This window comes from Dipodomys merriami, unplaced genomic scaffold, assembly GCF_024711535.1.
Source record: "Dipodomys merriami isolate MVZ:Mamm:240054 unplaced genomic scaffold, mDipMer1.0.p SCAF_4, whole genome shotgun sequence".
In the NCBI taxonomy this organism is placed as follows: Eukaryota; Metazoa; Chordata; class Mammalia; order Rodentia; family Heteromyidae; genus Dipodomys; species Dipodomys merriami.
In genome coordinates, this window is record NW_027205603.1 from 42675880 (window position 1) to 42690153 (window position 14274).

Sequence of the window (14274 nt, forward strand, 5' to 3'; positions counted from 1 at the left end):
GCTTGAGCCACAGTGCCACTTCCGGTTTTCTAGTGGTTTACTGGAGATAAGAGTCTCACAGACTTTCCTGCCCGGGCTAGTTTTGAACCATGATTCTCTGATCTCAGCCTCCTGAGTAGCTAGGATTACTAGGCGTGAGCCACCGGCACCCGGCTGATAAACCAATTTTAATACAGACACGACAAATAAAAGCTACCTATATAAACACAGAAATTCTTTGGCTGGGGAAAGGGAGGTTGTCCAAAAATATCGCATGTCCTTTAAAACCTACACTTGCCAGGTGCCAGTGGTTCATGCCTGTAATCCTAGCTAATTTAAGAGGCTGAGATCTGAGGATCATAGTTCGAAGCCAGTCCAGGCAGGAAAGCCTGTGAGACATTTATCTCCAGTATATTACCAAAAATAAAAAAATAAATAAAAGCCAGAAGTGGAGTTGTGGCTCAAGTGGTAGGATACTAACCTTGAGCAAAAGCAGCTCAAGGATAGTACCCAGGCTCTGAGTTCAAGCTCCAGGACTGGGAAAAAAAAAAAAAAAAACTATTAAAAAACAAGCCTAAGTTTATGTAATTAAATAATCAATGTGCCTACTGTCTCACACTGGGCTGTAAGATTCTACACAACAAGGATCTACATGATTATGGTCAATACTGTCTTTACTTGATGAAGTTTCACACAAGTGGGAACTGGATTTATTGTTATGCAAATAAAGAAGGCTCACTTTGAACCATGATCCTCAGATCTCAATCTCCTGAGTAGCTAGGATTACAGGCATGAGCCAAAAGCGCCCGGCTAATATGTTATTTATTTATTTATGCCTTTTCTGGTGTTTGAACAAACAGGGATTTTTACTCTCACTTGGCTTGTGAGTAAACTGATCATGCTCTACCATGTGAGCCAAGCCTCTAGTCTGACATTTTTTTAGTTACTTGGAGACAGAGTATCAAGACTTTTCTGCCTGAGCTGGCTCTGAGCTGCAATTCTCAGACCTCAGCTTCCTGAGTGGCTAGGATTATAAGTATGGCTACTGACACCCAGCTAGGGAGATTACATTTGTAAAAATTTTACTTAAGATAACTAAAAGAAGAAAGCTATTATTCCCAGTTATAAAAAACTGCAATGACTTTCTTGTAAAACACTGAGATAATAAAAAAGAAATCTTTATAATTGTATAGGCTTTTAAAAAGTGTTAGTAATCAAATCCTGCAGCCTCTGTAGATAATACAAGAAATTACAACGGGCAGCAAAAGTGAAACTAATACAGCATATTTGTTAACTGTCTAAGCTGAATGACATATGAAATTCAAAGGGTCCAAATTCAAGTAAAGTGTTAAAAAGTCAATGGAGAAGGAAAATACCAAAACTGGCAAAATCATCTCATTTGAATAGAATAGCAAACTCAGATATTAACTAACTGTATAATTGTTTTGTACAAGTACAGTGAAAGACCAACTAAATGACATTCAAAACACTAAAAGAGTTGTTTAATAAAATAGAAGCTGCTTGAATTTTATTTATTTATTTATTGCCAGTTCTGGGGCTTGACTTAGGAATTAGGCACTACCCTGAGCTCACTGTAACCACAGCTCCACTTCTGTCTTTTTTTTTGGTCGGTCATGGGGGCCTCGAGTCTGGGCCTGGGCGCTGCCCCTCAGCTCTTCAGCTCCAGGATAGCACTCTACCACTTGAGCCACAGTGCCACTTCTGGCTTTTTATGTTTATGTGGTGCTGAGGAATTGAACCCAGGGCCTCATGCATGCAAGGCAAGCACTCAACCACTGAACCATCTTCCCAGCCCTGCCTTCTGTCTTTCTGATGTTTAATTGGAGGTAAGAATCTCACAGACTTTCCTTCATGGGCTGGCTTTGAACCGTAATCCTCTCAGCCGCCTGAATAGCTAGGATTACAGGCATGACCCACTGGCACCCAGTTGCTTCTTTTATATGTAATTGAATATATTAATTAAAAATTTTTGCAATTCATAATATATTTCTATATATTTGTCTCTAAATATCAGTTTTCTCTCCCTTTCTCCCTCCCATCTGTCTGTCTGTCTGTCCATCCTGGGGTTGAACTCAGATCCTGGGCATGGTCCCTAAGCTTTTTTGGTCAAGGCTAGTGCCCTACCACTTTGAGCTACAGTACCACTTCTGGTTTTCTAGTGCTTAATTGGATATAAGAGTCTCACAGGCTTTCCTGCACAGGCTGGCTTTGAACCATGATCCTCAGATCTCAGTCTCCTATGTAGCTAGGATTACAGGTATGAGCCGCAAGCACCTGGCTATTTCTTTTTATTATCACTTGTGTGTGTGTGTGTGTGTGTGTGTGTGTGTGTGTGTGTGTGTATGCATGCATGTGTGCACATACGCTGATCCTGGGACTTTGAACTATGATCCTCATATCTCAGTCTTCTGAGTATCTAGGATTACAGGCACATATATCTTTTGCACTTACAGAAGTGTATCATAGAAAAATTCTTAGAAGGGAAAATGCTAGGATAAAACAGGATATTGCCAATGCCAGTGGCTCATGCCTTTAATCTGAAGCTACTCAGGAGGCTGAGATCTGAGGATTGTGGTTCAAAATCAGCCTGGGCAGGAAAGGCTATGAGATGCTTATCTCCAATTAACACTAAGTGACAGGTTCTAAGTTCATGCTCCAGCACAAAAATAACAGAAAAATAAAATCAAAACCAAACCAAAGCAAAAAAAATCAACACAATGAGGATAGGCATGTATAATTCTGATAAAGCCAAATTAGCCTGCATGGAGAGTCTAACAATTCTCACTATCATCCATACTTGCTTAAAATTTTTTTTGCACTTAAGACCTACAATCTGTTCTTATGAAAATAAAACAATGCAGCATAAAACACAGCAAATCATTTTACTACAGGATTTTTTTTTTATTCTTATCTTTTGTTTTTTTTGTTTTTGTTTTTTTGGTCCGGTCGTGGGGCCTGAACTCTGGGCCTGGGTGCTATCCCTCAGCTCTTTCAGCTCAAGGCTAGCACTCTACCATTTGAGCCACAGTGCCACTTCTGGCTTTTTTCTTTTTTGCTTATGTGGTGCTGAGGAATCAAACCCAGGGCCTCAGGCATACAAGGCAAGCGCTCTACCACTAAGCCACCTTCCCAGCCCCCTTATCTTTTCTTTTGAAGTATTGTGGTTTAACTCATGGTCTCATACTTGCTAGGTAGGTGCTCTACCACTTGAGCCACACCACCAACCTCCATACTGTGCTTTTTTTTTTGTCGGTCGTAGGGTCTGAACTCTGGGCCTGGACACTGTCCCTCAGCTCTTCAACTCAAGGCTAGCACTCTACCACTTGAGCCAGTGCCACTTCTGGCTTTTTCTGCTTATGTGGTGCTGAGGTATGGAACCCAGGGCCTCATGCATGCAAGGCAAGCGCTCTACCACTGAGCCACCTTCCCAGCCCACTACAGGATTTCTCATAACATTCTGTGATGTAAGAGGAAAACATACATTGACTATAGAGCAAATGAACTGACTATAAAAGTACAGAGGGGCATCAAAAAGTGTACAGTTTCCCAGGGCACCCATGGCTCATGCCAGAAATCCTAGCTACGCAGGAGGCTGAGATCTAAGGATTGTGGTTCAAAGCCAGACTGGGCATGAAAGTCTGTGAGATTCGTATCTCCAATTAACCTCCAGAAAACTGGAAGTAGAGCTGTGGCTCAAAGAGATAGAGCATTTGCCTTGAGCAAAAGAGCTCAGCACTAGGCCCCACAAATGACAAAAAAAAAAAAAAAAAAAAAAAAAAAAAAGCAGTATATCGATTTTAGCCAGGAACAGTAGCTTATGACTATAATTTTACCTCCTCAGGAGGCTGAGATATGAGAAGCAGGATTTGAAGCCAGACTGGGCAGGTGAGTTTATGAGACTCCTATCTCCAAAAAGCTACCAAGAATAAAATCTCCAAATCCAAAAAAACCGTAAAGCTTTGGCTCAAGTAGTAGAGCACTAGCCTTGAGCAAAAGAAATGCAAGGATAGTGTTCAGATTTGGAATTCACACCCCAGGATCAGCACACACAAAAAAAGCATATGGTTTTCCTCTGAGTGTAAAGAAAAATAAAATCGGTAACTGATTAGTATATTTGAAATTTAAGCTACTGCTACTACAATATTTAAAAGTTCAGTTGTAAAGGAGAAAAACCAAATATGGTATTTGAATTAGCAGTAAATGCTAAAATAACCCAGAACCCACCTGAACTCCCATCGACCTCACTTCCTACCTCAAGACCCTACTGATACTTGGATAGGGGAGGCCGCCATGTGCTCTCTCTCTGGGGCAAATATGGCTCCTCTAATAAACCTTGTAATAATCTTTCTCCTGTGCCTGCCTGCCTCTGCATGGTCCCCTCAGATGGATGTGATGGATCCTTTCATAGATAATACTAGTTTGTTTGTTTGTTTGTTTGTTTTTTTGTCGGTCATGGGGCTTGAACTCCGGGCCTGGGCGCTGTCCCTCAGCTCTTCAGCTCAAGGCGAGCGCTCTACCACTTGAGCTACAGCGCCACTTCCGGTTTTCTGGTGGTTTATTGGAGATAGGAGTCTCACGGTCTCTCCTGCCCGGGCTGGCTTTGAACCGCGATCCTCAGATCTCAGCCTCCTGAGTAGCTAGGATTACAGGCGTGAGCCACCAGCGCCCGGCTGTTTGTTTTTTTTTTGGTCGATCATGGGGCTTGAACTCTGGGCCTGGGCGCTGTCCCTCAGCTCTTCAGCTCAAGGCTAGCGCTCTACCACTTGAGTTATAGCGCCATTTCCAGTTTTCTGGTGGTTTATTGGAGGTAAGAGTCTCACGGACTTTCTTGCCCGGGCTGACTTTGAACCATGATCCTCAGATCTGAGCCTCCTGAATAGCTAGGATTATAGGCATGAGCCACCGGTGCCAGGCTGTTAATACTGATTTTTTAAAAAGTAAGACTCTAACCTGGGTCCAAGCTGATCAGGACATTCCTTTCGCTTCCTTGTCTCTGACCTGGATGGGTCAGAGGTATTTTCTCCCATCCCACTCATCTTGAACACATATCAGCAACTATAAAAGAAAACAAGGAAAAAGAAAGAGTAAATGAGCTGTTGATAAAGTGTCTGATCATTTTGTCAACAAACAACTTTGACTTTCATCAGAAATTTGACAACAGTAACAAAGCAATTAACACATTGTTTTGCTATATGTGTTTGTATAATTTGTACTTACAAAGTTGTCTTTTATTTTGTTTAACCTTGCCTAAAAGGTTAAGCAAATGGAAAGGTTAATAACATGAAACAAACCAGCCTACCTCAGTGAGTCCAGACTCTTTAGACAGGAGCTGGATTACAAGAGCACCATGAGTTGCTTTCTGCTAGACTAGGCCTAGGCTGCAGCCTGCAGTTTCAGGGGCGTTGTTGTACTATGTGGAAACTACAGGTGTTGTAAGGGGCTCCTCCCAGTCTCTGTTTTGGGTTGGCCAATGTCATGTCTGTGCTGTAATAGTTCACCTAGGGAAGAGGCAGTGCTATAATTCTAAATTGAAGGCTTCTAAATTTAGCTAGTAGATCTGACACCCATGTGTTGTCCCGGATCCCTGTGCAAGGATTCTTAAATAGTACTCCTCAAAATGGAGGCTCTCTCTTCCTGCTTCCCTTAAAAGGCTCACATGACTGGATCTCTTGCCCTTTCTTCCTCCTCCTCCTTCCTTCCCCACCTCTCTTCTTCCCCTCCCATTGTGCTGATCCTGGGACTTACACTCAAGGCCTTGGCACCATCCCTGAGCTTTTGTGCTCAAGACTAGCATTGACCACAGCTCCACTTCTGGCTTATTTTGAAAGAGTCTCATGGACTTTCCTGACCAGGCTAGATTTGAACCACGATCCTCAGATCACAGACTCCTGAGTAGCTACAGTTGCAGGCCCAGCTTCACTTCTGGCCTTTTGGTAGCTAATTAGAGATGAGTCTCATGGCCTTTCTAGCCGAGGCTGACTTTGAACAGGGATCTTCATATCTCAGCCTCCTGAGTATCTAAGATTACAGGTGTGAGCCACAGATGTCTGGTTCCTTTGCCCTCTCTTTTTGGAAGTTAGAATCCTTCCCTGCACAATGCACCATGGTTTGCTTTGTCACATTCCATTATCTCACCTGCACCCTCTCCCCTCAAATCCCTCAGTTGGTTCTAGCTGTCATCACCAATAGTCTTTAATGCACTCAAAAACTCAGGGGAACAATTGATTATGGGCGGGGAGAATCATTACAGCTCCAGATTACTGTAACTTTCTGTAAGAAAGTTAAGGACAAAAGAATCAGTGTAATCACACTGGTCATCACTATCAAAAGTGAAATACTAAGCTAGGTCCTGGTGGCTCACCCATCCTGACTACTAAGGAGGCTGAGATCTGAGGATCACAGTTCAAAGCCAACCTGGGCAGGAAACTCCTTGAGACTCTTATCTGCAATAAACCATCAGAAAACCGGAAGTAGCACTGTGTCTCAAGTGGTAGAGTGCCCGCCTTGAGCTGAAGAGCTGAGGGATAGCACCTAGGCCTAGAGTTCAAGCCCCACAACAAACGAAAGGAAGAAAGGAAGAAAGGAAGAAAGGAAGAAAGGAAGAAAGGAAGAAAGAAAGAAAGAAAGAAAGAAAGAAAGAAAGAAAGAAAGAAAGAAAGAAAGAAAGAAAGAAAGAAAGATGGAAGAAAGGAGAGCGAGAAAGAGAAAGAAAATACTATTTTAAATATGAAAAAACAAGAGAGAACTAGAGTCAGAATTAAAAGAAGTTTAGTTCTGAATTAAACAGACTAGCAAAGGTTTTTAGGAAAGTGTAAAAGATGGCTACTTCGCAGTGTAATAACTGCTTAGCAAAATGGAAAAATACGCAGCCTCAAAAGTGAAGGCAATATTTAAAAGTCTCTTACAGATCCCAATTCTATGCCATTTCCCCTTCATTATGTTCTCCAGCCTTCTAAGTAATCTCTGCCCTTTTCTACTTTTTGTGGAGGCTTTTCTAGGTTAGAAAAAGAGAAGGCCAAGTCAGTGAAAGACCAAGAATTTAAGAAAAACACCAGATGGCAATAGGTTCATCAAGAACCAGGATAAAAAAGAAAAGATGGGCTAAAGAAAACAGTACCCGAGAGCAAATGCAGGATCACACTTCCACATACCTAATTGCCCGTCCGATTTTTGAGTATACTCTGCAACGCTCAGTCTTGTCTCACTACAGTTGCTTCTTCTGGCCACTGTTCGGATCTAAGGGGGCAGCAGAACCAACTGTTCTTAAAGTCATCCTATCTATCAGCTGAGGGAGGCTGCACCAATTGCACATTCACTTCAGGTCACATGGAAGATGCAACTTGGGAATTGATGCCTATGCTGCCTGCTGGTGCGAGTAATGTAACTAAGTCCCAAGGTCTTGTACTGTGATCACAGTTTTGGCCTGATAATAAATATAATCTGTGCTTTGTTAGCATTCATTATGTATCAACTGGTGTACAGATTCAAAGACACACTATGAAAGGCAGTATTGTAGAGCAGCCTTGGGCCAGTACCCATGTCCAAACTTCACGACTCGGTCAGTTGAGTGACCTTAAAAAGTTAGTGTACCCACTATGCTAGTGTAAAATGGAGATGGTCATTAACATCCACAGAAGAGGGTACCAGGCAGCCTACTAAGTGTCAGAGTTGGGATTTATATACAAGTATACTCTTATTCTTAACTAAAATGCTACCATAAGCTGCATTAAGGCAGCTCAACCTTGTAATCCTAGCTATTCACAGGGGCTAAGATCTATAGAATTATGGTACAAGGCCAGACTAGACAAAGAAATAAGTAAGGGTCCATCTCCAAAAGAACCAGCAAAAATAAAAAACCAGGTTTGAGATGTGGTTTAACTGGCACAGTGCCAGCTGACAAACATGTGTGGGGTGGGGAGGAGAAAAGAGAAAAAGAAAGATCAGAAAAATTTGCAATTGATAAAATAAGTGACAACATTCTGTGTACCTAGTTTGTGGACTGAACATAGTATCATCATTGTTTACATTTAAATTTCCTGATATGCATATCCTAATCACTGCAACTGCACAGGGAAACAGCACTGCTGTATTCCAACAGCACTAAAGTAAATGAGTGGACCAAGAGCAAACGTTTTCTGTCTAAGTGTGGTAAAAGCAGCTGAGCACACTGTTTTATTTGCACTTACTCAAGGTTATCTTACAAACCATTCTATTTGTAATTTTAAAACGTCATTTATTTCCTTCTGAATAACTTTCTTAATTGCCAAGTTTTTTTTCTTTTTATTATACAGTGGTGCCTTAAATGTATTTCCTTAGGATCTAAATTTCTGCTTTCTGAATACAACTGCTTCTGTATTTTTCTATGCCTGTTTCAAACATCATTTTTTTCCCCCAAGCAACTCTTACAGGATACGTGCCCCCCACAACATTTCCAACCAGCTTTGATACCACAAAGAGAAGGAGGACATGTGGGAGAAATGGAGGTGTAGATGACTTGGCCAATCAAGAAAGGGAGTTGCTCCTTGGTGGGCCCCATCAGGCAGCCCATCTGAATCACTGCCAATCACCCAGGGAAAACAAGGACCTGAGACCAAAGAAAGAGGCATGGATTGGAGGAAAGGCGAGAATTAAACTTTGGAGCCAGGAAGGAAGGAAGATGGTAACATACAGAACATGGTAGTTGCTATCCTGAAGCAGGCACATAGATTTATGAGTCGCATAAATTTGAGGGGGATCAAATTAAGTCACAGTGAACCTCACTAACAAAGGGCTCCAGCAGAACCGTTTTGCTGCCACCAAAATGCCTGATATCTTTACTAACTTGTGTGTAGCTAGGCTGGCAGGGAGTGTCAGCATGACACTTATGTGTGTTAGGCCAGCGAAGTTAATTTTTTCCCACTACTCTAAAAATTGAGTAAGGGAGAATGACAGGAACTGATCAGATTACTTCGCTGCTACTTACTCATTGGAAATTATCTTAAGCATTAATGGAGATGCATTTGACTGCATTCGCAGATCAAAGTTAAAAATTAATTTCCAACAAAAAAGTTGGAACTAGAATACAAAGAAGGGCAGCACTGAAGGTTTAAACATTTTTATTTTGTAACTTACCCTTAGGGAATAGTTTGTTAACATTTTTGCATGTTTGCAACATTTGCATGAAATTAAAATTCTTGAGCATATCTCACTCTGAAACTGTTCGATGTAAATGTAAAAGCTGATCATGGATACAAGTAATCTCTCTGAGTGTATCTGATGATAATTACAGTCATTGAGAATGAACCGGTTTCAAGCAGATGTTGAGGGTAGTGAAGGACAGGACTGAACAAGAAGTTTCCCTTTGTCCATTCTTGTTATCTACAGCCATACAATAGCCTTGCTTTCACTGTAACTGCACCCCTTCGCTCTCCTCGGTTGATATCAACTTGTCCTAGATAGCAAAGGAAGGAGTTACAGCCACCAAGAACTAGTTAAGTTTTATTTTAAAAAAACAAGACATTAGCCAGGTGCCGGTGGCTCGTGCTTATAATCCTAGCTACTCAGGAGGCTGAGATCTGAGGATCACAGTTGAAAGCCAGCCCAGGCAGGAAAGTACGTGAGACTCTTATCTCCAATAAACCACTAGAAAACCGGAAGTGGCGCTGTGGCTCAAGCGGTAGAGCAGCGCTCACTTTGAGCTGAAGAGCACAGGGACAGAGCCCAAGCCCAGAGTTCAAACCCCACGACCGACGCCCCAAAAAACAAAAAAACAAAACAACAACAAAAAAACCAAGACATTTGGGGGATAAAGTCAAATACTTAGCTACCAACAGAAAGCAAAATACGTCGGAGTCCTTAGTACAATTTAAAATGCACCCCTCTTTCATAAACCCATCCAGATCACGAATTAAGTATGAGGCATGTAAAACAGCCTCATACCATGAATCACTCAGAATTTATGTAACCCATAATATGCATTTTAGTTTTACCCTCTTTTCAGTAGAGGTCATCTTCTAAACCATGCCTAGGAAACTATCAGATTAGTTATATGTTGAACAAATTCAGTTAAACAGTAAGAATACCATTGATTAAAATCCACATTTGGGGATGAAACATCATATCTCTGGAGCTAGCTCTAAGATAGGTTTTAAAAGTTAAACCTGACACTGGGATTTATCTATACAACATTAGTTCCCAAGGTAGAAACAACAAAGAAAGTTGTTAAAACAAGTCATCAAAACCTCTATGAGGAGGATCTGTCAAATAAATTAACTTCTAAAAGACTTCTACATTCTCCAACAACTTCCAGGTTCTTCAGTCTTTTTTCAAAAGATGAGGGGAATTGTGTGGCAGGCAACAAATGTAGATCAAATGGTCTAGAACTCATGATCATACAGCTTCAGTTGCTGAGTTACAGTTGGAATTACAGGTATGCACCATAATGCCTGGTTGACAGAAACCTTTTTTTTTTTTGTCAGTCGTGGGTCTTAAACTCTGGGCCTGGGTGCTGTCCCTCAGCTCTTCAGCGTAAGGCTAGCGTTCTACCACTTGAGCCACAGTGCCACTTAACAGTTTTCTGGTGGTTAATTGGAGATAAGAGTATCATGGACTTTCTTGCACGGGCTGGCTTTGAACCATGATCCTCAGATCTCAGCCTCCTGAGTGGCTAGGATTACAGGCATGAGCCACTGGTGCCCGGCTTGACAGGAACCTTTTAATGCTCTAGCAATATAAAAGTATACATAAATCATCCATCATCCATTTGGACTCTACTAAACTACAAAAGGGTCTTTCAAACAGCCATTGTTCAGAAGGCCATCTGAAAAGCTAAACTGTAAGCCCTACTTCTTTATCACACAAAAACACTTTTTCCTTTAAAGTATACTGTGTTCTTGGGAGTGATCCCTTTGTTAAGCAAAATTTCTCAGCAGTTTCTGATAAGGCTAAGGAAACATAGTATCTAATGCTACAATAGACAAAACTTGCCTTTCTCTGTGGATGCCTGAGAAAGGTAGAAAACAGTGGGCCAGGCATTTGAAAGTCATATGACACCGACATGGATAAAAAGCTGTTTAGTAGACAGCAGGGGAATATCACCTTCTAATTAGTGTTAATTGGTAAAAATTACCCAAGGTCAACTTTTGGTAAGACTTCAACTTTTTGTAATAGTTAAATACTCCATACAGACTATGTAATTTTTGATTCATACAAGCATCACATGTACAAATAAAACAATAACTACTTAGATTTATATACAAAGGAGTGGGAGCATACAGAAAATCAACCATTTCTTCCCACTGGCAAACAATGCAGTTAACAATTACAGAGGACACTATATAATATTTCAAAACACTTTAGCCAATAAAATGTATATTTTATTTCTCCCCAAAACTCATTTTTACTATATCATAAGGTCATTTTTAACTTCATCTCTTTGTAAAGCTATGGTGCTTTTCAGTTTTCAGACAATAAAAACTTAATTTGCCTCACATATTACAATCTACATCTACAGATTCAGACTCATAAAACTGCACATTAATTCACACCCTGACAACAGTTAGCTTGTAAAGTTTTAGAGGAATCATTTCAAATAAATCCAGAATTAATGACACCTTATTTGAAAACAAATTCTCAATTTAATGCTACTAATTTACAACAGCATACTGTACATTTGACTTCTTATGTAACCACAGTAAGTCAGACAGTGTTCTTATTGAGATAGGAATTTTCAGTACTAAAACACTAGCAGTCTATAGTTGGGTACACAATAAAAGAAAACAACAGATCCCACAACTAACTACTATCCAAGTAAAATGGACATTAGCACCTACCTCCTGAATGCTTGTATCTTAGTCCATGGAACAGTAACAGTGTATAAACAAATGTTTAAGCTAAAAATTTCCTTCCTTCTCAATATGTTCTGCTCTTAGATTTACTTGACTATAATGGCCTTAAAGTGGTATATTAGACAGTAACCAGAAGACATATTCCATTTTCTGACTGAAAGCCAATAATACTCATGAATTTTTTAGCTGAAAGACACTTCAAGATGCCACTGGGAAGACTGTAATAAACACATTAGTCTGCAAATGGGCAGCAGCAGCTCTTTAACACATGCTGCAATAATCAAGTAAATGGCTAAATTCATGTTCACTGGTGATACAAATATTTAGCTGTAACGTTTCCATCAACAGCGCTTAAAGAAGAGAAATCCTCCAAAGTTGAGGCAAAATTCGGTGCAGAGTTAAGGAGGTAGAAGCTGTTCTGCACTCTCGTTACCAACAGGGGGAACATATCTAGTCTGACATCCGTGGCCTAAGATGGTTTCCACTTTCAGAATTCTTACAAAGTTCCTTAACACAGCCTGTCACTGGGCTGCTTATATACTAGGCAACATCAGCAGGCCTCAATGTGACAGGGTTTTGGTAAGACCTCAATTGAGAAAACTTTAGAAGAAGCCATGTACCTTCCATAATGTGAACAGTGTCCCTCTCCTTCTTAGTCTGTTAACATTCTGGAAACCAGTTTTCTGCCAAAACTTAAAAACTGTGGAATGGTAATGACATGCTTCTGTTTGAGTTTCATTAAAATTCAATTACCTTTATTTAATCTGAAACCAATTTTAAACTCCTTTATAAGAGTAAACACCTCCCATTAATGACAAATTTACTAAAATAGCAAGGGTAGATAGATTGAACCTATACAAAAAGGGCTTTTCTCATGAGTTGTAGAAGATCACTCAATAAAAAGTAAAGTGAAAAAGAAAATATGATAGAAGCATATACAGTTTAGTAAATATATTTGTATTTATACATTTAGAATTATACATAATTTGTTAAATAAAACTAGTATGAATTGTACTATTCTATAATCTTCTCCCACAGTATAACATGTTCTACTTTGTTGTATTTCTTAAAACCAACATTTATTGAGGATTTATATGTTCAGCAGTTTATGTATATCTTCCTCTTTAAAACCTAAGTTTGATGAATGTCTGGTTAAAATGTGTATATATGTCTAACAGGTGATCTAACTTCTCTGATTTGCTTCCATAGTAACTGAACACATAGACAGTAACAGGGCAGGATGCAAACTCAGGTACAATTCTGTAACAGTCATGAGCTGGGAGCATGGCTTAAATGTTAGATTATCTACCTAAATACTCAAGGCCCTGAGTTTAGGTCCCAGTACACTCATACCAACTAAAAGCTGGCAACAATCATTTCTGAGTGCTCACTATGTTGGCAGGCATACCCTGTGAAAACTCCTTCCGTTCTTGGAACAAGGTGTGCTTGTCATCATTTACAGAGGAAGAAACTGAGGCGTCGATAACAATGAAAGTTATACAAGGCTACACTGAAGTTTTAGAGCTCATAAGTGAATCTGAACAGTTCCTCAACTCTTAGCAGCTATAATATATGCATTAGTTTCTTAGTATTTTAATACTTTCATGGAAGAATGCATTTGACATAGTAAACAGTGATTATAGAAAAGGAAAGTACTGTTATTATGTTTAAAAAATTGAACTAGGAATTTTCTCTAGTACCCCAACTTATAAGGTTCCATCTATAACAGTAACAATGTTCTTTCACTATGCAACCAGACAGTAAGTGGTTGGGTTTAAAAGTCAGTTATGGATAACTTTAGAAAGTAACACATTATTATTTTAATAATGTATTTTATTGCAATGATTGCATTCTTTATATTCATTGTATAATAAATATAAAGTCTGAATATACCTATAATGAGGTATTGCCTACTATTTCCAAATTTTATTTATTTGAAACACCCCTACACACTTTTTGAAAAAAGTTTTTCCCCCATTATTGTTGTTGTCCTGGGGCTTGAATTCAGAGACTGGGTGCTGTCGATGAGTTGTTGGTTTTTTTTTTGGTTTTCTTTTTTTTTTGCTAAATGCTAGCATTCTAACACTTGAGTCACAGTTCTATTACCAGAGTTCAAAATTTCACAGAAATCTTTGCCCTGGCTGGTTTCCAACCATGATCCTCAGATCTTAAGGCTTCTTGAGTAGCTAAGATTATGGACATGGACCACTGATGACTCTATGTTTTGTTTTTTTGAGACAGGATTTCACTATGTGGCCAGCTCCCCTTAAATTCAAGATTTTCCTGCTTTAGCTTCCAAATGTTGGGATTATAGGCCTAAGTCACTACACCTGGCCCTTACAAGTGTTTTTAAGGTACAGATATTACTTTTCCAGTCTATTAGAAATGTATTATAGATCCTCATTTAGCAGCAACTTTTGTCCATTTTGAATTTGAGGTCCAGTTTTCA

At 39.8% G+C, this 14274-nt stretch overlaps 1 protein-coding gene across 11 annotated transcripts in view; it reads right to left on the minus strand.

Annotated features, from left to right (window-relative positions):
* Ncoa2 (nuclear receptor coactivator 2) overlaps window positions 1-14274 on the minus strand; it is a 255599-nt gene that overhangs the window by 85990 nt on the left and 155335 nt on the right. For 10 of the 11 annotated variants that reach the window (XM_069990904.1, XM_069990908.1, XM_069990907.1 and 7 more), the window contains one exon: window positions 4951-5055. In XM_069990904.1, the coding sequence (XP_069847005.1) occupies window positions 4951-5036 (86 nt within the window). In that variant the 5' untranslated portion in view covers window positions 5037-5055. Of the gene's footprint in view, window positions 1-4950; window positions 5056-7151; window positions 7237-14274 lie in introns of all 11 variants that reach the window. The other variant, XM_069990902.1, reaches the window with a different exon arrangement.